The sequence below is a fragment of the Nannospalax galili genome, unplaced genomic scaffold, assembly GCF_000622305.1.
Source record: "Nannospalax galili isolate Female #2095 unplaced genomic scaffold, S.galili_v1.0 scaffold202, whole genome shotgun sequence".
In the NCBI taxonomy this organism is placed as follows: domain Eukaryota; kingdom Metazoa; phylum Chordata; class Mammalia; order Rodentia; family Spalacidae; genus Nannospalax; species Nannospalax galili.
This window is the reverse complement of record NW_008349000.1, coordinates 617148-643213: the sequence shown is the minus strand read 5'-3', so window position 1 is coordinate 643213 and position 26066 is coordinate 617148. Positions and strand designations below refer to the sequence as shown.

Genomic DNA, 26066 nt, shown 5'->3' with positions numbered 1-26066 from the left:
GACAAGGGCCCTCTGTGGGCTTTCCAGTTTGTCAGTGTTCTCAAAGAAAGGCACATATCTTACACGAAAGTACTTGTGATGTGGTCTAATTAAAAATGAAATTATTCCTTTGATTTGGATCTTGTTCCTTAAAGATCAATGAAGCTCATATTTGCACTGTGCACATACGTGTCTGTGTATGTGTATTTTATGGTCAAGGATTGAGACTATGAATGAAAACAAGTAAACAACGCTCTCCTTCCAACCAAAAAAAAAATAGTCCACAAGGAAAAAAGATCTAAAAAGGTTTCCTTGGCTCAGTCTCCTCTAATTTATTGGACACACTGGTGAGGTGAGTTTACTTTGAATGAAGGAGCTCATTGCTCTTACTAATTTTACTCTTTCAGTCCACCATTCTAATCCATTCAGAGCTTTTTGAATTCAAATCCTTCCATTCAAAACATCAGCTCTCTTATACTATGTCATATTAAACATGATAAGCAAATCTGCCATCTTTATGTGGAACCAGGCGATTACAGTCCTTCCTACACACCTAGCTACCCAGATAAGGGGTGTGTCTCCATTTCTTAAAGGCATGTGGAAGAAACTCTGCTGAGCGATTTGAACAATCACATTCAGTAATTATGTAATTATTAATATGAAAATGAAAAATCTGCTAATTTCCTTTTTGATGCAAATAATAGTGGGTAGGCAGCTCAGTGGAATCTTGTCTGTTGGAAAGGCACTGCACGTCAACAACAGAGGGCGGACGATGAGAGATTAGTGTTTAAAATGCTTAGGATTATAAAATGGCTGAGAAAGCACTGATCCAGGCAGATGCTGTCCTCAAGGCTTGTGACTGCGATAGCTCTCAGACTGTATAAAAAGCAACTTAACTCCTTTCCATTCTGTCTCTATCTTGTCCAAAAGGCTAAAAAAAGAATGGTCAGATTTCTTACAAAGTCAAAATACCCTCAGGTACACTCTTTCAGTGATCAACTGGCCTAGAAACCCTACCAAAAAGGAAAGACCATTAAAAGATGCTGACTTGGTGAGCGCAAGGTGGCTCCTCTGATTCTTCCACCTCCGATGGATGCTGTTCTCCTGAGTCCTCTAGGTCTGAAGACAAGAAGAGAGATGCTCACTGTTCCCACTTCAGCACCCTCCTAGATGGAAGTTCTGCCACTGCCCCAATGAGCTGCGCCATCGGTCTTCACCCCCATCTCCCTCACATCTTTGTCTCTTACGGCCTCCTTGCACTATGGCCTCAGCTTAAGTTCAGCTTGCTTTTCCACTCTCTCCCCTCTGTGATCTTAGCAATTTCACAGATTTCGATGGTATTTTGGGAATCCTGGCTTTATAACTCCTGGCCCTTTCCTGATGACTTTCTTTTCCTGTTCCTCAGGAGCACACTGGTCAGCTGGGTCACACCCCAACACCCCTGATCTCTGAGACTCCATTCTGAACCATGTCCCACACACTCCATCTTCCAGCTCTTAGGAGGCTTTCTTCTGTGGACCTGCTGTTCTTACTCCCTTCTGGCAATGCTTCTTCCTAATCCAGCTTCTACTTATGACAACTCTGTCTGATTTTCTTCTTGTCAGCAGCCTAGAATTCCTTTCCCTTTTAATGCTTGAGCAGTACAATTAGAATTGAGCATTCTACTAACATTAGGCCAAAGACTTTTGCCTCTACCTCCAAAACAAATTGCAAATCAGTTTGATCACCTTCTGACCCTCAGAGTCCAAGTGCCATCTTCTCTTCCCCCATGATGGCAGGTGGCTTGATGTGCCTCATAATCAAGGCCAGAGGCAATGTTGCTAGGACAACGTCACTAGGCTTAGGGCAGCAAGGGTGTTGCAAACTGGTCAGCTTTATCACTCACCTGTTCTCAGAGCAACCAGGATAATTATTTTAAAATGTCAGACCATGTCACCAGCCTCCTCACGTCCTCCCACAGTGTCCCATTTAACCATAAAATAACCAAATAGCCCTTTGAAAATTGCTCCCTTGCCTCAAGTTCCCTTACCTTATTATTTTTCTCCATAGCATCTACCACTACTTAATAGCATTTACTTCCTCACCGTAGGTTTCGGGGATACCCCCTCAGGTTCATGGTTTCACTATTCCCAGCTGGTGGCACTACTTTGGGGACTGTGGAGCCTTTAGAAGGTGGGGGAGGTCACTAGGGGCAGGTCTTTGCCAAGCCGAGCCCCCAGTTCTGACAGCTCTCTGCTCTCTTGTCTGCCCCCGTGTGAACCGCTGCTAGCACAAACTCCTGCGGCGGCAGCGGACTGAGGTTCTCTGCCGTGCCTTCCCTGCTATGATGGCCTGTGACCTTCTGAAGCTGTGAAGAAACTAATCTCTCCTCCCTGAGGCTGTTCTGTCAGGTGCTCTGTCACAACAATGCAAATGTAACTGATAAACAAGGCTTCTTTTTTCTACTGCTCCCACTCATTTCTTCAGTTCTGGGGAAACAGGTTTTTGTTTGGGTAACTGAAGCATTCCCTGGACCTTAGAAGAGCCTCCCCCACCAATGGGTATCCGATAAGTTCTTGATCAAATAAGCAGATCAATGACTGCTGCCTTTGCTAACAAATCTTCCATAATCATTTCTCTTGAATCTACCAGCAGTGCTCCTCAGCATCCACCTACCACTGGCTTCCTATCATCTTATATGTAATCCATCCAAAGCCCTTCCTGATCTGGTCTTGGCGCCCTATGTCTTCTCCCTTTCTGCTATGCTTTCATGGTTATTGCTGCTTCTCTGACAACATGGAACCTTGTGTTTGCCACACTGGCTGTTCTCTCCCCAGATCCTCCTCTAGATCCTGCTGGACCTCCCTGGGAAATGTCTTCATAAAAGCACAGTGCTTCTGGCTCCTCACTGCAATTCTTCACAGTACACACTCAGCACGTCCCAAATGACCCTGTATTAGTTTACGGTTCCATCTCCTCTTTGAACATTAGCTCTTGAAGGTGGAGCCTTTTTTATTAGGTTCTGCCTTCCTCTTGTAGTTACAGCTGTGCAGGCAGGCATGTTGTAGCTAGAACCCAGATACTAGCTAAATGTCTGAGTTTATGAATGAAGGCTGGCCTTTCTCCTTCACCATGTGAATTTCTCTCTAACAGCATACCATAGGCCCAGTGTTTTCATTCACCTTGTTTTTGGCAAACTTTCCTTTGGCTAAAAAATCAAAGCTAAGTTCTATTAGTGATGCTTTTGATTTTCGCTTACCTCTTTACATTAAAATTCTAGGTTCCTTTTTATGACATATATATATTAATAGTCACAATGTAATAAAAATACCACTTAGATTCTATTGACTATCACTTTCTCCAGGCAATTCCTAACTGTTAGAATATTAGTTTTTAACATTATGTTGTTCTACAAACTCTACGGTGTTGTCAAGACAATATTCTTCCATATTAACTCAGTTTAAAAGCATGTTTCTTTGGTTCCCAGCACCCACACTGCAGAAAACAACTGTCCATACTTCCAGTTCCAGGGATACAACACCCTCTTCTGATCTCTGCAGGCACTGGACAACACGGGTGTACTTAACATACATGTGGGCAATACACTCATACACATAAAATTAAAAAAAAAGTTTTTTAAAAAGCATGTTCCCCACTTAAGAAAGTACCCTCAGCCAGGCACTGTGGGGTCTACCTGTAGTCCCATCTACTCAGGAGGGTGAGGCAAGAGGATGGCTTGAACAGGGATTTTAAGAGAAGCCCCAGCAACATAGTACAATCCCAAGGAGAAAGAGGAAGGGAGAAGAGGAAAGAGGGAAGATGAAAGAGAGAGGAGGGAGGGGGGAGAGGGAGCAGAGGAAGGAGAATAAGGTTCTTTCTAGTCCTTGCTGGAATTCTTCATCCCCCAGCCAGAGGACCCCTCCCACATACTCCGGTATCTTTATGCATCTGCTGTGTGGAGGCCAGAGGACAACCTCAGGTGTAGTTTCTTAGGAGCCATTCACCTTGTTTTTTGAGTCAGGGTCTTTCGTTGTCTGGGAACTCACCAATTCACCTAGGCTGGCTGGCCAGCAAGCTCCTGGTCACCTGTCTGCATCCCTAGCCCTGGTATTATGAACATGCACCACTATGTCTAGCTTTTTAAAAATGTTGGTTCTAGGAAAGTTCCTTATGCTTGCACAGCAAATCCTTTACCAACTGAGTGATTTCTCCAGCTCCCTACTCTGACTTCTTAACTTATACATAGTCCAGGAATCCAGAGTTGATACTTGGACATCATCCACACAGATTACTTCCCACGATCTCCCTTCTCTCCCAAGTCACGACCTTTCACTAAAAAGATGGACAGAAAAACTACTTGTGTCTCTAAGTTAATTTCCTTTGAAGGACTTCAAAGTCATTTGAAAGAACAGGATCTCTTCTGGAAGAACGCAAAGACTCATCTCCTTTGGAGATGGCATAATGTGGATAAGCCCTTCGTGAGGCTCCAATGACACGCTCCAGTGAGTCACATTCTTCCACTAACCTCTGGACATAGTCTTGGATGCCTCTCTTTCCCTTGGGGATCTTTCTTCCTGGACTCTTCCCTCCTGGCAGAGCCAACTGTGGTATGCTGCAGCACACCAAGCTTGGAGTCAGAGGTTTGGAAATCACATTGCAATCCTCACGTGTACTAGCTGTGTGAACTTGGGAAAGTCCCTGAAACGCCCTGAACTTGTTTCTTTGGCTGAATACTTTATAGGACAGTTGTGAGGATTAAATAGAATTTATGAGGGACAACATGCTCATCAAGCATGGCTTGGGACTATGAAGGTCACAGGAGCCTAGTCCTTTCCTCAAATGTGGAGCGCAAACGATTGGCCACCGGAGGTAGAAGCATCACATGTCCATAGAGAAACCATATCTTGCTAAGCCACTGGGCCACTCTAACTTAAGTCCTTTTTACTGTTACTAATGATATCCAAGCCTGAAGGAGAATAGACATGCAGCTTGATGGAGAAAAGCCCAGGACTCAGGATACTTAAGATCTTGAAACACAATCTAAAGTGAGTCTTGATGCGTTAGTTTCCCTTTTACCTAGGAGCCCAGTGCCTCTCCAGGAGGGAGGAGACATAGGTGGTCTATTTCCCTCAGGGGACAAAACAAGTCCTAGTCTAGCAGGGCACTTTCCATCAAACTGAGCAGGCTTGGATGGAGGATGAGCCTTGTCTCAGGTCCTCACTGTTCCCGTCCTAGAACAAAATTGCAGTGGCAGCTTGAATCCCAGGAGGCCCAAGAAGAAACACACCCAGGCCTGCAGCCGAAATGCCACTGGTGGTGCTCAGAGCTTGGCGATACCCCAATTAAACACTGCTGGGATTGGCAATGGCTCTTCCGACTTGCCACCCCCACACTTTTTAGACCTTCCTGGAAAAAGCAACGTGGGACTGGCAGCCACCTCATGCTTCCTTTTCTCTGCCAGCCATCTGTATTTCCAAAGGCATCAATCCCAGAACCTGACCACAGAGTTCTGGAAATGGAGGCGCTTTCTGCTCCTGGAGTGGCGCTCCAGCCAGTTCTCCCCCTCACTCTGTGTGTGTGTGTGTGTGTGTGTGTGTGTGTGTGTGTGTCCTTTACAGTCACATGAAATTGGTATTTAGGTCTTATTATTGTTTTTATAAATGTTACCTTCGAAGAGCCTTTCTCCTTGCTTCAAACTTTGACAGGAAATTCTCAGACATATCTTAAGTTTGCATGTGGATGGAAACTTGGCTTGTTGGAAAGATGGAACTAAACAGCCAGGGACACTGAGTCTGTGGCAAGCTTAACAAGGGCAGGCTCCACTTCAGACTTGTCGAGGGTGAGTCCCTAGGGAGAGTTTGAAGGGGCTAAGAAACACCCTGCACTTGGTGGGTAGTTTGAAGTTTAGCCCTTAGAATGTTTTTGGCTCAACTTCTCTGTCACAGCCTCACCGCGACATCGCAGGCTTGAGTTACCTGCATATCTAAGTTGATGGGTGTGTGTGTGTGTGTGTGTGTGTGTGTGTGTGTGTGTGTGATGTAATTTGACTCTCTGGCTTCCTGAATTTATGTGCTAACCACAATTTTCAATAGATATTTCAGCTAGGATCCCTGGTAAAGTTAATTTGAGGCTTTCTAAATTTAACCTTCTTTTCCACTTTTGGTTCTTGGAACGTCTTACATGAGACGAAGCCTGTATATGAAGTCTGTAGGTGTACATTGTGAACAAGTTGATGCATCTCTGTGGACACAGGGGAACAGCTGGATCCAGGCACAAACACCATGTTTGAATTGTCAGGATATGATTCATATTTGCAGAGAAACTAAAGAGGATTGGAAACAGTGTAACTTCTGCACACCTGGGTTAAGTGGGATGAAAGAAACAACTTCTCCATCTCCTCAGTCTCTACAGGGAAGCGTTCGTTAATCTCCTGATTGGTAGAGCTGATCTACAGTCCCTGGAAAAATTCCTGCTGCTCTTCTTTCCCCTATCAACATGATTGAGCCAGACCATACCTGGAGTTTTGGGGGTGGCAATCATTCCTCTTTTGGCCTAAAGGCTCTTCTTCTTCTTACCAGGCTTATGTGTGACAGAAAGCGGTAATAGAGAGGACTAGGGGGATGGATGAGTGGGCAAAGTGCTTGCTAGGCAAGCATGAGGGCCTGAGTTCAATCCTAGCACCCGTGTTAAAAAAAAAAAAAAGTCAGGTATAGTGGCACATGCCTGTTATCCTAGCACAGGAGGGGGGTGGGAGGACACCACAGGTGGATCCCTGGGGCCCGCTGACCAAGTCAGTGTAGTCAAAGCTGAGCCCTAGTTTCAGTGAGAGATCTCATCTCAAAAAATAAGGTGGAGGGGCTGGAGAGATGGCTTAGTGGTTAAGAGTACTGGCTCTTACAGAGGACCCAGGTTCAACTCCCAGCACTCACATGGTGGCTAACAACCATCCATAACTCCAATTCCAGGGGAATCCAATGTTCTCTCTCTTCTGATCTCTGTAGGCATTGCTTCACGTGGGTGTACTTACATACATTCAGGCAATACACTCATATACATAAAATAAAAATAATAAAATATTAAATATTTTTTAAAATGAGGTGGAGAGTAATTGACAAAGACACCTGACATTGACCTCTAGCTACCACAGGTGTACACGCATGGACACACATACACGAAGATGTATACCTGTACACACACAGAAGAGCTGGCTTTTATATTGCTTACTGGTTTTAGTAATCTCTTAATCTCTTGAGAAGTTGATTGGATCAGAGCAAGGGTTTTATACTTTGGAATCAGTGGTAAGAAATGTATCAGTCTTGCTAACTCTGGTATAAACAAGCATATATTAAGCAACATTTAATATTACATGTAGTGTAAACTTTGGTATTTTCTTTTCATCCAGTACCATTTAATCTTTTGAAAATGTTTACCTTTGTACAGTAAACCGATTTCATAACCTACTAATGGTCCCTGTTCACAGTGAGATTTGGGGTAAAGAAACAGAACCTGCTTAGTAGCTTCCAAATTAGAAGCTTAGGTTTGACCACGTAAAAGCAGTAGGTTCTACTGGATATATTTCTAATATTTGCTGAAAATCTATTGGAGGCTAGGCCTGGCACAGGTGCTGGGGTGCAAAGCTAAGTAAGTAAATAAAGTAAAGGTCATTTCCCAACTCACAGGCCCAAGCTGAGTAGCAGAAAAGTTCCATAGAGGAGAAAAAAATGCTCGGAATCTAGCTTTGAAAATAAGAATCAAATGCATGTGAAAGAGAACCAGCGACAACAACAAAAACCAAAAATAACAACAAAATATTCTGAATGACTCTTAGGGAAATTCCAGACTTTTTCTGATTCACTGTTTTCTTAAGATGTGCATTAGTGCTGGGCTAAGGTTAGCTTCATATTCTAACCAATAACATCCAATTTCCCCACAGGCCAGTATCACAGATCCTCACTCTGTGAACACAAATGGGGAATAATTTTTAGCTTTCTCAGGGACCACTCATTTTGAAACAAACACAGACCTCACTGACATTGGCCTTTTATTTTGTATGAGATCATGTCAGTAGATAGAAATCAGATGAACGAAACTCACCCCGTAGCCACAAATGGTAATGAGAAAACAACACACACACTCCTAGTTACAGAGAGGATGGCCATTTCACAGACGAATACCTCTGTGCCTGGCTTGCAGCCCTCACAAAGCTTCTTTCACTTTGGCCATCCATCAGGACGTTGGTGTCATAGAGTTAAGAGTCCTGTAGAACCTCCTGGAAGAAGCCACCCTTGGGACTTTACCTGATGACATATCCTTCAAACCTTTCCATGCAAGTGTCCTTGAATGGATAAAATCACACGGCAAAGGTCAAGCATCTCAGACAAAGCATTATTTAAGTCTTCTGCTACATCTTAAAGAACCATGAGAATTTTATGAGCCTATATACATAATCAACATCTGCTTTAACAGACAAAATAGTCCCTACCCCAGACTCCAGAAATGTGTAGGTGAAACAGATGTTATCCTGTGGATTCTCATCCTCTTCAGGTAACAGCTGCTAATCCCAAATCACCCTAGTTCCCAGGGAAGAGGCGCAGGACTGAGTGAAGGTGCTAGTCTTCACCCTGGAAGAATAAACACTGCTCCGGCTTCAAGATGACCAAGTGTTATAGAGGGCAGGGTGCAAAGGAGGCAATCACTCACTTTCTGCCATCGCTCCACTCCTCACACTTCCCTGCAGGCTCTAATACACATGGCACTTAGGGTACCCTCACTTGATTCTAGGAACTGTCCTACACAATGATCTCACTCTTTACACGCTGAATTCTTCTTTTTCTCCTCCTTCTCCTTCTCCTTCTTATTCTTTTTTTGACAGGGTCTTACTATGTAACTCTGGCTGGCCTGGAAGTTGACATGTAGATCAGGCTGTTCTCAAACTCACAGAGATCTTTCTGCCTCCATCTCTTAAGTGCTGGTATTAAAGGATGTGTCACATATCCATTTATAACACATAGAATTCTTTAATTACATAGCCCTGGCTTGCCTGGAACTCACTATGTAGATCAGGCTGGCCTCAAAGTCACAGAGATCCACTTACCTCTGCTTTCTAAGTGCTGAGATTAAAGGCATGTACCACCACGCCCATGTATGACACATATAATGCTTTTTAAAAAATATTTTATTATTTTTATTTTTATGTATATGAGTGTATTGCCTGCATGTGTACACCCATGTCATGCAATGCCACGGAGGTCAGAAGAGGGCTTCAGATTTCCCTGGAACTGGAGTTAAGGACAGTTTGTAGCTGCCATGTGGGTGCTGGGAATCGAACCCAGGTTCTCTGCAAGAGCAGTCAGTGCTTTTAACTGCTGAGCCATCTCTCCAGCCCCAACACACATAATTCATATAGGGGCCTGGTAGGATAGGGATATATCTTCATTATACAAATAACGAAAAAAAAAAAGAAAATGCAGGCATAGGGCTGGGGAGATGGCTCAGTGGTTGAAACATTTGCTGAGAAAACGTGAAGATCCAAGTTTACATCCCCAGAAACCCACAGAAATGCCAGACGGGCATGGTGGCCTTCCTGTAATGCCAAACTTGGAAGGCAGAAATGAGGTCAGAACAACTGGCTAGAAGACTAGCGATATTTCGGAGCTCTGGGTTTGACTGAGAGACTCTGCCTCGATGAATAAACTGGAGGAGTGATCAAGGATGATTCCCAACATCAAATTCAGGTCTTCACATGCACGTGCACACACAAATGCAAAAATATGCATAGATGCATATGTACATCACACACACACACACACACACACACACACACACACACACGCACGCACTCACAAAGAATGCAGGTACAGAGAGGCCACACAATGGAAACAGATGTCAAGCTCACTTCCAGGTCTGCCTCAAGCTCATTATGTGCCTCACTCTGTATGTCCCTAAAGACTAAATCTGTGTAAGTACCACAAAATGCACAAAATGCAAAAGAATGTTTAATTACTAATTTCCTTCCTCAGATTAAATGATAAAAAATTTTCAAAGTCTACCGCTCCTTCCAGATTTAAGGCTTTTTCTCTTCTTAACAATACACAGCTGTACAAGATCACATAGACATAGGTTTAATGTGAAGTTTGGCTTTCAAATGGTACAGTGAACTGCGAGACCCCAAAGCCTCAAGCTTAGGTGCCAGGTTTCCAAAGCGTGATCTAAGTAAGGCAAATCACAGGATTAGGCAAAATTGGAGGTGAACAGGATGAACAAGAATGAGAAATCAGCAACATAAGTGCCTCGGGCTCTGACTCACCCCAGGTATTTATCCCAAGCCTGGGGCCTGGGCTATCTAGATTATGAAACTGCATCAGGAAAGAGAGAGGCTGAACTTGACCATAGTGCACCTGACTGTTTACCACTGCTAGTCCTCCACCCACCAAGACTAGCACCTTCTGAACAGTCTTTGAGGTTCCTAAACAAAAGCAAGTCAAAGTCCAGAGGAAAGACCTCCATTACCTCAGGCCTCATAGTCTGCCACAGTAACCTGGCTGGCCAGCACTCTGTTGTATGTTTTGAGATAGGTCTCCCTGTAGCCCCAGCTGTCCCGGAGCTCGCTATATAGACCAGGCTGACCTCGACCTCACAGAGATCCACCTGCTTCTGTGTGCCAGTGCTGGGATCAAAGGCATGCTCCCCACCCCACAAGACCTCATAGGTCTTAAACCATACCTTCTCCAACCCTGATTCTGATGAAGATGTTTCCAAACCACACGAGCTTAACACCCCAAGGTCTGTCACCTTGAAATGAGCAACACCAATTTCTCACTCTGAAACTTGGTTTGCAGGGAAAAGGAAAACAACCTTACCAAACTCTGGTAAGAGTGAAAGAACATAACTAGAGCTGTGGGGCTAGACATAAGAAACATTTTCTTGATAGGCTTGCAAAGTACTCGACAATCTATAAGATAGGTACCTACTTCTCTGAACTCTTCTTAAAATAGGATCCTATAAACAGGCTGAAGAATGACCCTTATGCCCTTCTCAATATATGGTTGGCTCTATGTTTCTGTCTCTTGATATGTTCCTTTCTTACTTTACAGAGGTGTAGTGCTCTTAAGGGCGGGACAGTAAAGTAATGCTGGTTGGTCCCATACTTAGCATGGTATTTAGCCATAGCTCCCCAGGAGGTGATTTTCTTCTGCCTGTGAAGTCAATGATTTGCTTTATGCACAATCCTGTTATGCACTTTTAATTCCTTCTGCATGTCAGTTATGTAAGGTTCCCAGCAGCACCAATGTCTAGATGATATTCACCAATATAAAGTATGAAACACTGAAATACTCATTGACTGTTAAACACCTGGCCAGGCCCAGTGAGTCCCGTCCCCCCACTCCCCCCATCCACTGCTCCGGAGTTGTCAGAGTCCTCAGGATGTAATAGTCAATATAGAGCTAATAATGCAGAGGACTTCTGGGACCCTGTTTCAGCCAGGCCGAGTCTGGGTCTTCCACACTGATTAAAATGCTTTGTGTTTTACCTCTGGCTTCCACATGCCCCAAACTCTTTTGGTCTTTGGCTTTTGCTTTTACTGTTTCTTTGCAAAGACCATCCATTCCAGCAGCTCCAGCCCTCTTGAGACCTCTGTCCTGATCTAGGTTTTTGGTTCTCACACAGCCTTCTGCATGAAGCCTCTCCTGAACCCAGTCTCCCCTATCACAAACAGCTGCTTCCCCCATCACAAGCTGCTACTAGCCTTGTACTTAAACCATGTTAGTCACCTCTACATTTCTGGTTTGCTTTCCTTATCACTGCACAAATTCCTGCAGATCTACTTTCCCCACTGCTGAAGAGATTTAAATGTAAAATAATACATTTCCAGAAAGTCAGCACTGGGCCACCTAGGAATGTCTACAGATTAGCATGGTCCTATGCGATCAGCTCCCTCCTACAGGAAGACTTGCTTTAGCCATTGAGAGGCTTAGGGTCCCTGCTGCTCAGGGATGGCTCTGGAGGGCTGCAGGGCATATTAATGGGTACCACATCCAGGACCTGGAAGGCAGCTCAGGTCAAAAGAATGCCATAAAATAGAAATCTCCTTACTAATTAGTGCCCAGGGACGCAGGGGCTGATATGAGGGTTCGTGATAGCATAGATGGTGTCTCTTCTCACAGAAGAGAAACTCTCTTTGCCTGTTCTGAGCTTATCTCTTCATATGCCGTACTGTGGGGCAGAGCTGCCAGGCAGATCTGGCTAGCACACCCTGACCTTGCTTCAGACATTTGCATCTCTAAAGTGACTTCTTTCTCTTTTTGGCTTCCAGCTTCTCTTGGGGAAACAAGCATTTTAACGCATACTAGATTGTAAGCTTCCTGATCCTTCCACTGTCCATAGAATCTAATGAGTATAGCATTAGATGCTCATCCAGAACTCACTATGAGCCAGGAGTTTTTCTTGGGGTACCTCCCATCTTAACTCACAATATAACTACTCTCTGGTACTGTCATTAGCCCCATATCACAAATGGAGGAAACACAGTTGAGCGCCGTGGCATAGTTGAGTGCCAAGTCACAGAGGTGGAAACTGACCCAGCGAAGTAGTCTGGCTTCACCATTTCTGGTCTTTATTCAATATCTCATATGCAACAGGTATACAGTAAAATTTGTAATACAACAAGAGTGCCCCAGGGCTCAGTCTCTGACTGGCGTTTTTGGGGCGCAGGAGGGTCCCAAGGCCCTGTCTACTTTCACTGAAATTTCTGCAGGCCTGTGATATTCCAAAACTCTCCCAGATGACTTGAAGCTGTGTGTTTATTATATACCCCCAGACAGCACTCATGGAAGATGAGTGGCAGATATGTTCTGCTTAGGGAGATGTGAGTGGATACAGGTGTAAATGCTGTGTGCCCTCAGAGACACTGATGGGGTGGGGGAAAGGCTGAGAAGTGGTCTGGCTACTTCAGGAATGGCAAACTTCTAGTTATAGAACAAGAGATGATGTGAGGGTGTGTTGTGGGCACGTATTGTGTGCACGTGGGTGCTCAATCAATAGGGAGCGAACTGGTGGGGCATCTCTTTCCTTTCTCCTCCCTGTGGCCTGACAAAGTCAGTCTGTCTTGGCTTCAAGCCATTTGTAAAGACCCCACAGCCTCCCCTGGCCTCCTGCATGGGGTGGGAGCAGGAACCATTCATCACTGTCAGGAGATGCGCTGTAAGCAGCAGGGTTGGCTTTCTTCCCTGCTGCTCCTGCATCCAGAGCTGCAAATCTTGAAAAGATGCAGAACATGCACATTGCAAATAACCATTCATCATCTTGGCTCTGTGAGTCTGGGAGAGGCCACTCTCCACATGGTGCTGACCCATTCTCATTACAGCTCCAGCCCCTGTCTGCACCTGGAACTTGAACAGGAGGTCTTTGAATGTATTCAATCCCTGCCCCAGTCAGTCCTCACTCCCAATAATCTCCTGAGGTTTGGGGTGAAAATTTTCTGAGATGATAACCAAGCCCTCACTTCACCCCCATCCATGCAAAGTCAAGATTTTCAGATTGCTCTCAGCAGTCAGACTGCTGCCAAGGCATCCCATAATCATTAAACTATGAAAACATGTTGCTGGGAGAAAATGAATACCAGCTTTCACTAGGGAAAGGCCTGCTTTCTTCGGAAGTAATTATAAAATTAAAATGTGATATTTCTCTGGTGAGTCTAAAAACCTTCCCAGTGCGGTCGGTGGCACAACAGAAATGTCAGGATTTGCAGTGGGGCGGGACTGAGAAATCCTCCTGTGCCCCAAAAACACCAGTCAGAGACATCTGCAGGTAAATTTCCAAACATTGGGTTAAGAGTGATGAAGAGCAAAAAGAAGGAAAAGTACAGAGTTTGACTTTTTCAATTACTCTGAAAACTCCAGAGTCAAGCCGCTAGAAAATGCAGGCTTTCTAAGTAAGACTAATAATGCTGAGCTAATTAGACCCACAGGCACGACCAACATATAAATTCAAGCCCCAAAGAAGGGCAATGTCCCTTTAAAAGCTGCCTGGGGATCAGTCAGTTGGCAAGCTAATGAAGAGTGTCCGTGGTGCAGCTTTTTGAGGTGGTGTGAGGGGTTTCCTGTAGAAGGGCTTCTGGCTTGATGCAGTAAATCAATGTGTATTAAACATGGGAGCAGCTCTGGAGCTGGCTTCAAGCAGTCTGCAGTGCTTCTCGTCTGCTCACCCCTCTCCCCATCATCCACCTGAACCAACTGCCACAGGGCACCGAAGAGAGCAGCACAGATAGAAGCTGCACCGATAGTCTTTGCTCGACTTGACCCAGCAGCTCCGCGCCACACTAGGGGCTGCCTCCAGTGAGTTTTTCTCTCCAGAAAATGTTCTGATTGTTGGTAAAAAGCCCAAGGCTGTAGGGCTGCGCCTTTCATGACTGTGCTGGGCTCTGGGCTATAGGCCGAGAATAAAGGTCAAGCGAAACAGAACGCAGAGGCTTGGAAGTGAGCTTACTTTTTAATCAGATCCCCAGGAAATAAAAGAAAAAGAATGAAAGTGCCAGCAGCTGGTCTCAGCCTAGGGGCCGTGGGGAGAGGCCAGCAGGGAGTTGCTGTGTAGAATGGGGAGAGGGAGGTGAGCTTGAAGCAGATGAGTTTCCCTTCAGGGTCAGCAACATTCTGCTTCTCTGCTGCCCAGAGAAGCCACAACTGAGGACGAGTTAGTCATTCCTAAACACAGCGACTGATGGCCCTAGAGATCCAGATGATGGAGCAAAGTCCATCCCCTAGCTGCCTTAGCCTGACTCAGCCAGGCCAGGAGCCATGAAGTATGGCCTCCTCTCCTTGGCTTTCCCTAGCTGCACTCCACTATTTATTTGTTTGTTTATCTACCTATTTACTTAAGTTTTTTGACATGGTCTCATGATCCCAGCTTGGCCTCAAATCCACTATGCTGCTGAAGATGACCTTGAAACTTCTGAACCTCCTGTTTTCACCTGTCAAGGGCTGGGATTATAGACCTGTGCCACCATACCCAGTTCATGGGGTGCTAGAGATTGATCCAGAGCCTCATGAATCCTAGGCAGTCTACTCAGTGAGCTACATCCCCAATCCTGTGCTCAGCCTTTAAGACTCCCTATGCTGTAAGGATATTCAGGTACAGACAGTTCCTTGCAATATACTCTATACCCTGACTAGACCCACCTTCTCCTATCATCTAGACCACTGCGCTGGCCAACAGAACCTTCTGGATGGTAGAAATGTTCTGATCTGCTGTATCCAGTTCAGTAGCTATGGTTATCGAGCAAATGACATGTGGCTAATGAGACTTGGGAAATTAAATTTTAATTTTATTTAATTTTTAACTAATTGAAATTTAAGTGGCCACATGTGGCTACTGGCTACTGTGTTTGAGAACACAGAAAAATGGAAAAGATTTCCTTTGTTTTCATCAACATAGGGCGTGCACGAAAATAATAGCTGATTCTATTCAGTTCCCAGTGGAAAATCCCGATTTGTTCATAGTTTTAAGGGAAACAGAGGAGGGGGAAATTATCCTGACACATCATTAACTTAGAATCATTAAATGTTAAGGGCTGCAAGAGATGAGAACAAAAGGTTACCATCTCTGGAATCTGCCTCTTCCAGAAGCTCTAAAAAGCAGATCGAGGCTCATCCAGACCCCCTCCAGACACAGAGGCTGGCAGCACTGGGCATTTTACAAACAAGAGACCTTGGCACAGCAAAGTATCAAAAAGCTTGTCACCCAAAACAGTAAAACATATGACCTCATGTTACCAGAACAGCCTACTCCTCCCACCCCCGCTGCCTCCAAATAAGACTATCATGAAGGTTAGAAAGGCTTTGCTTAAAGAAAGAATTCTGGTGTACACTGTTACACCAGGAACCATCTGGAAGCAATCTCACATTCGAATGATGGACTTTTCTTCTTTGGCCCTTGCTCTCTCTACAAATCCCATCAGCCCAGGAACAGCTGCTGGAGAATCTGGCCTGAAGCCAGGAGTGAAGTCACAGCCTCCTCCCACACCAGTGTCATCCTAGGCCCCTGGCTGGATACAGGGCACCAAGAGCACTGATCCTACACAGGAAAAGCAAAGTCCCCAGCAGTCACAGGAGCAGGGACCTGGTGCCACAAAGCCAGCTGTGAGAAACTGCTGTTTCATGTCAGTAACAAAGATGCTTGCCGGCAAATTAGGACCCAAGACAGCTCAGGGGGCTGTGGGCTGGGCCATGGAGCTCTCAAGATGACATGATACCAGCTACAGGGCACATCCTGCAAGAGCAGCTTGACACAAAGGGTTAAGGAGGAGGGGGCACCAGCTTGGGGATTCTGGCACCAGGACCAATGACACCAGTCACAGAAGGTGAGAGCTGAGTGGGTGATGGGGAGAGCAAGGGAAGGCCACACCAGGAACCAACTCAGAGCACCGAGCTTAGACAAAGGCTTTTAAATCAAGCCACAGAGCAAACTATCAGAGGAGAGGGGGCAAGGGAGGAGGGGGAGCCAGGGAAGCAACCAATTTCATTATGATGGGCCTGGTGACAATAACCTTTTGTCCTCTAAACAATCTGGGCCTGCCAAGCTGCTCCACAGTCTCTGAGAAAGCACGAGGGTGGGAGAGAAAGGATTCCCGTCAGGAGGCAAGAGACTCATCTTTAATTATGAGACAAGGCTTCCCAGAGCTGACATCCTCTCCCACACTTCCTCCCTGCTGCAGACACACCACAGAATGCTGGCACGATGCTCTCCTAATGAGGGCCGTCAATTTCCCTAAGCACAGGAGGTTTGGTTCTTTGGAGATCTTTCCCCACCACCACTATTCCCCAAGCACGCTCAGACTGAGTGATGAGTGTGAGGCATTACGGTTTAATTTGACCAGTGGTCTATCAGGCCACATTGGGAGTGGGAAAAGTCAGGCTCCTACAAATGCATCGTTTTATCCTCTTGTTCCATACAGGACCACTGAAAAGATACCAATGTGAATAGAGGTCCCCTGCTTATTTCTATCAGAGCTCAAAACTGAGTAAAGATGTCTGCTCTTATCCTGGGAAAAGTTGACTGGCATATTGTACCAGTTCTGGAAGACTCAGACACTTAGGTTCCAGACCTTACTCTGACACTGTGTTGGTGGAAGCTGAGCAAACTGGGTCCTTGTGGGTCTTGATTCACTCAATCTTGAAATAGGAACAAGGGGGACTCATTCTTTGATGCAGTGTAGCACAGCAGACAACAGTGCATACTTGATAGCATGCGCCTGGGTCCACATCCCAGACTTTCCCCTTACCAGTCTGGCAACCATGAACAGGTTAAACTCTGTCCGTCAGTTCCTTTATCTGTAAAATCTACTTAGTTTATTGGGCTGTTTTAAGAGTAAAAGATACAGCTGTCATCCTAGGGCTTGGACCTTAGCTCCTCCAATAACTGTTAGTCCCATCACTATCATGATTAATAGGGCAACAGGGGAAGTAAAATCCTCCACAACTAGGAATTTCCTACAAGGATTAAACAGTTTAGGAGTGGGTGGACCTTTTGATAGACATTTCAGAGAAATGAGTTCATAGCCCAAGGTTTCTTCTGAAGTCAAGAAACAGAAAGACAAGGTAAGTAAGGTATCATTTGCAACCTGGAGCTAGACACACACCCAGTGCTCACCAATGCACTTGCAACCACACCTACCCACTTGGTAGACATTTAAGGCTCTGGGGGGAGGGTGGGAGGAGGTGTAGATCCTCAATGCTCATTCCATAAATTAATGCTGCAAGCTTTCTCTTCTACAGATCACTGAGAAAGTAGCTAACAGCCTTGAAAATGACTCCCTGAGAACTGGGGGTATAGTTCAGTTGGTAGAGTGCTTGCCTAGTATGCACAGAGCCCCAAGTTCTGTCCACAGGACTGCAAAACCAAGTGTGATAGCATACACCTATAATCCCAGCATTTGCGCTGTAGAGACATATTAGGAGTGTAGCCCCGGTGCATGATTGGACACTTAGCTAAAGTCCTCCTGGGGTTATGTATGCTGCTCAGTGACAGCACTTCCTGAGCATGTACAAGGCCCTGACTTCATCTCCGGCTACACAGCATGCAAGTTCCAGCCAGCCCAGGCTACATGAGACCCTGTCTCAATAAAATAAAATAAAATGAAAAGAAAACAAAAGACTGCTTGAGCTGAGGCTTTCTGTTGTCACAGGGTAAAAATAGTTATAACAAAAGTAACTTATTTAAATTGGGTAGAAGTAGGGGTTTAGACAGGCTGTGGTATAAATGAGCTTTAAACTTCCCAAGTGCCCCCAACAAAAATATAAAGGCTTTCCTTCTCCTAAGACCCATTTTCAAATCAAAAGCAAGAACAGGTAGGAAACACACAAGGTGCACATAAAGTTCTGCTCATAGCCAACCTCATAAGTCAACAGCCACACTGGGAAATAACACTGGGAACGAATCAAATCCCATCTCATGAAGCCATTTTCAGTCTTGGCTACTACTCAATTACTTAGTACTGTGAAGCTCCACACAATTAGAAAACAGCTCATCTATGGACTTCTTATCTGCGTAGGGCCAGGCTAACACACATGGGGAGGGAGGGGAAGGAAGAGAACTCATTTCTCTGAATCTAACAAAGGGTCCACCCACCCATTGCTATATATAAAGTGCATATAAAGTTGGATATAATCTAGTTCCTGAACTTACTTACATTAAAAAAAATTACAAAATGAGGGCACTTTAGCTGTTTGTTAAAGGGAAAGATATATGAGCCACTTGAAAAGTACAGCTTCAAGAGATTGAAGAGGGGAACATAAAAAAAAAACAAAAAAAAAAAAACGAAAAAACAACTAACCTCATCACAGTTTGAGTGAATGGTTACAGCCTTTGAAAGCATCTTTCCCATTAAAGTGATGACGCCTATTCTCAGAAGTGCTTTCCAAAGCCAGTGAGAAACATTAAGCCCTCTCTCTCCACAATGAACTGACACTCTAAGTGTCTGCTACAAAGATACTCTTCCTACGACACCCTAGGCATGGTATTGACTCTCAGGGTTTCCATCTGATTCATATTCCTGGTTTAGAAAGAATAAGCAAACAGCCTTATCTCAAGTTCAACATGTCTCAATAGCAAACTCATTCCCACCCTTCTCACCAACCATCCACACGCCAACCATCCACACACTGACCCGATTGCACTTGTCCTCTTTCATCTATAAAAAATTGCTGCCGGTCTGCTTTGTGCCAAGCATTGTTGTGAGTTCTGGTGTCTCTTCAAGGAGCATACACAGTAACTGAGAGACATGTAAATAGATTACTGGAGCTGCTGCTGATTTATACCTGATATTTATACCTAAACAGTTTTGTTTCTTGTTCGCTTCTATTTTTACTATTTTCTGCTTCCATTCCTTTGTTTAGCTCAGGAGACCTCAAGGATACATATACATGAATGTATATATATCTGAATAGATATATGAATGAATGAATATGAATGAATGAATTTTTTTTTCTCTGAATCTGCTTTCTGGACTCAGTCTACTCCAAAATCCCCTTGAGAGTCTTCTGAAAACCTCACTTCCATTCGCTGTCCTCAGGAATACACGAGTGGCCTATAGTGTCCCGTTGTAGCTCTAAATTATGGTCTGGCTTCCCTTGTCCCGTTATCTTCCCTTAATACAAGCTTAGTCTGTTCCTACAGTTTCTCCTTGTGTTTAGCCCTTTTCCACTTTGCCGTTTTAGATGTAATCTTCTTTCATATGTCTACAATTGCATGGGGTCCTAACCTGTCTTGCTGTCTTGCCAAATTCTCCAATACTTATACCAAAACCCTTTAATGTGTTTTCAAATTTTTCTCACCCTTACCTTCTACATTTTTGCAAGAAGTGCTGATTTTTCTGATTGAATACAAATGGATTAGAAGAAAACCTAGTCAAGGTTAGAATAATGATTCTAGGACTTTAAAAACTCAGAGCTGCAAATACCATGAGCCCTTTCTGTTTCAGAGCTAGGGAAATATTTTAGGCTTCATGGGTCATACAGACTCTCCTGTAACTCTGTAACAACACAGTACTCTGGGGCACTGTGATTGGATATAAACCGGTATAGTGTTATTAAATAATTATTTATAGAAACAGGTGGTGAACAGACTTTGGCTCTCTAGTCATGGTTTGCTGACCTCATTCGACAGTAAGAAGAGTGGGTCTGGATAATGACCTGCTTTTCCACCTGGCAAAGGACAACAAGAAGTTCCTTAGACCAGCCTCTGTCCTCCTTCAGAAGTTCAACTTGTTCTTTCACGACAGTATGTGCCCAGACCCCCAGCTTCAACATCATCACCATGGCAATTTGGGCCGTGATCATCGGTTACAACTGTTTTGATCAGGGAAGAAGAGAGAACACCTTTTTTACCTTTGTTGGAGATGTGGTAAAGAAAGAGTAAATTGTTGCATTCTTCTCTGTCCTCCAGACTGGTAAAAGGCTCCCTCATTAGAATCTCAGGACAGAAGAGCAAATCTTCACACACACTTACTTCAATGTGCCAGGTAGGGCTTTCTCACTGAGTCCCTACATCAACCCTGTCATGTATAACTCCTGTCATCCTGCCTATTATGCAGACAATGAGGTAAATGCAGTACAGCCCATAAATGAGGTTTTAGTCAACACTAGATACTGTTCTACTCTAGACAGTGGTCTTGGTGTGCTTTGAGAATAAAGTAGCCCATGTCAAGAGTTCTTATTTCAATCTGAATGTGATAAAACACAACCCCCTATGTCTACAGGTCTTGTAAGTGTATATATCCAATCAATTGTGAATGGAAAAAATATAAAGTACCTATAGTGATAATGCCCAAACTTGTCATTATTCCCTAAATGATACAGGAAAACAATATGAACATAGCATTTACATTGGGTTGGATATTTTAAGCAGTCTCAGATGATCTGAAGCATAGAGGGAGAAGATGCATAGACCACAGGCAAACACTGTGCTATTTTATCTTATTTATTTACTTATTTGGTCTCCCTGTAGTCACAGCTGGCCTGGAATGTAGACCAGGTTGGCCCTGATATCACAGAAATCTACCTGCCTCTGCCTCCTGAGCACTGTACCAGGTGTGCACCACCACACCTGGTGTTCTGTACCATATTATATAAGGGACTTAAACAACCTCAGATTTTGGTATCTGTAGAGTATCCTGGAACTAATTAATCTCATGGATACTGAAGGGACTTGTAATTAAAATTCCTCATCTCCAGACTTTACACTATCTCTTCAAAGATGATACTGTTTTTCGACTTTATTCATGTTAAAATGGGCTCTTGGGGGCTAAGTAGCTTACCCACCTTTGGTTATTTAGAAAATCAAGACTCAGAATCCAAACCCAAGCCAGCATGGCTCAGTCCTTGGCAGACTCCTTTGAGTCCTTCTACCTCTTTTATAGCACCAGTCTAAAAACATAAAACAATGTATTTTAGAAGCCTCCAAATGATCTCATGGGAAACGAGAAATGAAGCCAGGTTTGTGGGATCCAGTGTCCCCAAGGGGGCCCTCAGAGAAGCAGAGCAATGCATGTAATCTGAGCATTGGTCCTAAGTGCCTGTAGGTTGCTGTCCTTCACCATGAACCCAGGTCTTGTGGCCCCTGCTGACCTTAACTACTTAAGTGGCTTTATATGGTACCATGGTGCTGAAGTGGCTCAAGGTATGTTCTTACCAGCCTGTCATATTAAAGTCCCTGTAGAGCATCTTCTTTCCAAGTTCCTTTCTTTGAACTCTCCTTGGAAACTCCAAGTGTGTGAACTCATTTCCCAGCAAATGAGGTTGCATGAATGCCTAATAGCAAAAAGAAAAAAGGCAAAGGCACACACAGGGTTAGAAGACAAAATAAAACATGAGTATCCTTTGCTAAGTGAGATAAGCCATAGTTCAAAAGCAAGAACACTGTCCTGTGGTAGTAGTTTGAATAAGAAATATCCCCTGGAAGGCTCAAATATGTGATCACTTGGTCTGAAATCAGTGATACTGTTTGGGAGGTCATGGAATCTAGAGGAGGTGAAGACTTTCTGGGGGAAGTGTGTCACTGGGGGTAGACTTTGAGAACTCATACACTTGCCCTACTTCTGGTTCTCTCTCTCTCTCTCTCTCTCTCTCTCTCTCTCTCGGACTTTCTCTCTGAAACTCTAAGTCCAAATAAACTCTTTCTTCCATAAGTTGCCTTGATCATGGTATTTTATCACAGCAACAGAAAACCAATACACTGTCTCATATTCTTAATTAATTAATTAATTAATTTTTTACACCCAATTCCCAGATAGCACCCTTCCATAGCCTCCCTCCCCCGACTAGAGCCCTTATACTCTGATATCCCTGCTACTGTCTGCTGTGTTGTCGGCACCCCCAGCCATTCCCCACTACTTGCCCTTCTGGCGAATCTAGTCAGCCTATCTAGAGGTCTTTGTTTAGGAGGGTCAGCTGTTCCTCACTTAGCAGTAATCAGTTGTCAATATTCCTTTGGATAAGATTGGGGTCTGCTGTTCATTTTCCAGGTTCTATGCTGGGTTACTATCTGGGAGTCCTTTTGGCCACCCTGGCCAACAACTCAAAAGAAGGTATCGCCTGTCTGGCATTGTTGCTTGTTATGCAGCCTTTAGCTATGCATATGGACTCTTAAGAAATTATATTGGCCCCTTTATTCTTTGGTTCATATTTTAAGGGAAATAAATAAATTTCAGAATTGAAACACTAACAGAAGATGAGTAAATAAAAAACCCGCACTTAAGGGAAATAAATAAATTTCAGAATTGAAACACTAACAGAGATGAGTAAATAAAAAACCCGCACTTAATTTATAAAGGGTTGTCACGTTTTCATTTGGTTAAGTTAATTGTAATCAAAGGCATGCATAGCTAATGGCTTAAGGATGAGACTGAGCTTCAAAGTTCACTTCGTAGTTCAAATTCAAATTTTATTTTCTAGAATGCATGTTGGCAAGAGAGAGAAGGCCAGCAAGCTTGTCCTGATCCTCCTTGCCTTTGTCCCACTCAAACCATCTAACAGTAGTTCCCATGGACTTGCCTTTGAAAGCTGCGTGTGAGTCTCCAACAAACATAAGGGCCAGAGCCCTCAGGGTGGGGCCAGATTCACCAGACAGGAGTACTCTGCTGAACCCACCCCCTCCAGTTTGCTCTACAGTCTTTTGTTCACGTCACTGGGAGACTATTCTGGAACAGATGGCTTTCCCTTCCAGCTTCCCCCAGTCTCTGTTCAAATTACAAAAGTCTCAAGCAGACAAGACATGTCCGGAGTTCTTCGAAATAACAGTCTCATTACATCCTAAATCCAAATCTAGCTATCCAAGAGGACTGCTCATGTTTCAAGTTCCCCTCCTGAGGCCACACACCTGAACTAGAACTTCCCCACACCCCATCCAGCCTGCATGAGAGCACTGTGGTAGGATGGATTGGCTTTCCTTTAGGCAGGGAAGAGTGGGCAAAGTACATCATGGCCAGTCACTGTGGGAAGGCAAGGGATCCCTGCTGTAGGACAGATGGCCACATCCTCAGTTTACTGGTACTACTTGAGTATGCTTTATCTGAAATGTTTGGGACCAGAAGTGTGTCTAGGATAGGGGTCTGTGTGTTGGAATATTTCCATATACGTAATGAGAAATCTCAGGGACGGGACCAAAGTTTATATGAAATTCATTTATGTTTCAAAAACACCTTCCATACACAGCCTGAAGGCAATTTTATACAGTATTTTCAGTATACTTGTGTTTTGATTGTAACACGAGGTCAAGTATAAATATACCTTTTCCATTTATAGTATATGTCAGCACTCAAAATTTTCAGGTTAAAGAGCATTTCAGATTTTGGAATTTTGCTCAAGAGATACTTGGTCTAAAACAGGCCTCCCCCACAGACTCCTTCCCAGCATCTAATGCAGCAGATCCCCACTGATGCTTAAGGTAGTCTGGAGGTACTAGTTGGATGCTACTTATCTGAAGCTAAGTTTACCAGGAGCAAAGGAAGCCAGTCACCAGGCTGGGGAGCTCTGGGCAGGGTTGGGAGGTTGGGGGTACGTCAGGATGGGATGAGACAGGTCATGATGACTGAGGGTGAGAAGGAGACTTTGTTTTCCTGTTTGGTGTGACCCTAACTGGCTCTAGGTCTGGTGGGAATCGTGACCACTTACAGGGGCACTGAAACCCCACAAAGACAAGACTTGGGCTGCTGATGGGAATCAAGGAAGCTTAAATATGGAGTTTCACAGAGATAAGCTCTCATGGAAAAAAGAGAATAGGTCAGTGTTGCAGGCCTTGAATGAGACAGAACGTGGTTTGCTGTCAAACTCTGCATTTATGAATTGTGTGATTTTAACGGGTTATTTAATTTCTTGGACCTCAGTTTCCCTGTCTTTAAAATGAGATTAATTATATACTGAATCCTGCCATTTTCATAATTAAATATCTCAAATGTGCTCATCATGATTATCTTTGCTCATGAAAAACAGCTAAGGTTGGGGAGATGGCTCATTAGGTTAGAACTTGCTGTGTAAGAATGAAGACCTAAGCCAGGCGTGGTGGCACCCGCCTGTAGTCCCAGCACTTGGGAGGCAGAGGCAGGAGGATCTCTGTGAGTTCAAGGTCAGCCTGGTCTACATAGTGAGTTCCAGGACAGCTGGGGCTACAGGGAGACCCTGCTTCAAAAAAAAAAAAAAAAAAAAAAAAAGAATGAAGACCTAAATTTAAATTCCTAGAATTCATGTAAGCTGGGCATGGCAGTGTGTATCTGCAGTGCCAGTGAGATGGGATGCTGAGATAGGAGAATCCTGGGAAGCCAGGCTAGTGAATGTACTGGTGATGTCTGAAACAAGGTGGAAGGTGCAAGCCAACATTGGGAGATTATATTCTGACCTCCGTGTTTGCATTGTGGCATGCCTATGCCTGCATTTACACACACACACACAAACACATACATATTACACACACACACACACACACAGAGAAATAAAAGAAAAACTTAAAAAATATTTTATTTATTATTTTTATTTTATGTGTATGAGTGTATTGCCGGCATGTATGCGAGTACACCTGTGTCATGCAATGTCCAAGTGCTCTTAACTGCTGAGTCATCTCTCCAGCCTGCCCAAAAATCTTTTTTTTTTTCTCCAGTGCTTAGGTTGAACCCAGGACCTTGCAGCATATGCTAGGCAAATGCTTTTCCACTGAGCTATATCCCAGGTGCCCTTCCAACGATCTTACGGGCAGGAATCATTATTTAACTCATGGTACCCAGAGGAAAATTAAAACATTGAGCCTCACTCAAAATTAAGAATTTCAAGACAGGGTCAGCAGTGCATAAAAATAAACACAAGGCCCCGTGTCACAGCACTAACATGCCTGTGAGGCCAGCCATGCACAAAGTGTAGTTATTATTTCTCTTTTGCTTTGATCCACCAATGGAAACTAAAGAACAGAGGTTTAGCTGTGCATGGTGGTGCATGACTGTAATCCCAGCACGTGGGACACAGAGGCAGGCGGATCTCTCTGAGTTCTAGGCCAGCTGAAGCTACAGGGAGACCCTGTCTCAATTGTACCCTTACCCTCTTTCAGAACTTTAAGACTGTATCAGCATAGAGGTTTGGTCCACTTCCTATCCCCAAGCTGGACTGATTGATTTAGAGGTTACCATGTGCCTTACACAAGCACCTCACACACCTTATCTCACTCAATAGCACTACAAAGCCTGTGACACATACTCAACGGAAAAACAAAGAAACAGTTCCAGAAAGATTAAGGCACTAAATCTAAGCTAATCAGCTTGGACTGGGTGGTTCTAGGCCTGAGCTAAATATCCTGCTCAAAACCCCCACCCCATTCTGTGTGGCCCTGCAGCTCCCCCACACACAAAACAGTAAGGGGGTCATAAAAGGCTTGAATATCTTTTGCTCTTAGATCAAACGGTCTGAATCAGCAGACCCAGTTAAAAATAAACACAACACAGATCTGCACACACTACGGTTATAAGGATGTTTCTGACAGTTTAACAGTAAACAACTAGACAAGATCATTTAGTAAGAATGATCAGCTAAACTAGCACAAATTCATAGAGGAATTCTCTGCTGTTCTTTACAATGATG

General features: G+C 44.2%; 1 protein-coding gene across 1 annotated transcript in view; it reads right to left on the bottom strand.

Annotated features, from left to right (window-relative positions):
• The window catches only part of Ppm1h (protein phosphatase, Mg2+/Mn2+ dependent 1H), a 297333-nt gene that overhangs the window by 56625 nt on the left and 214642 nt on the right, over positions 1-26066 (bottom strand). Inside the window, exon 6 of the mRNA XM_008846139.3 lies at positions 21640-21758. Within this exon, the coding sequence (XP_008844361.1) occupies positions 21640-21758 (119 nt within the window). The remainder of the gene's footprint in view (positions 1-21639; positions 21759-26066) is intronic.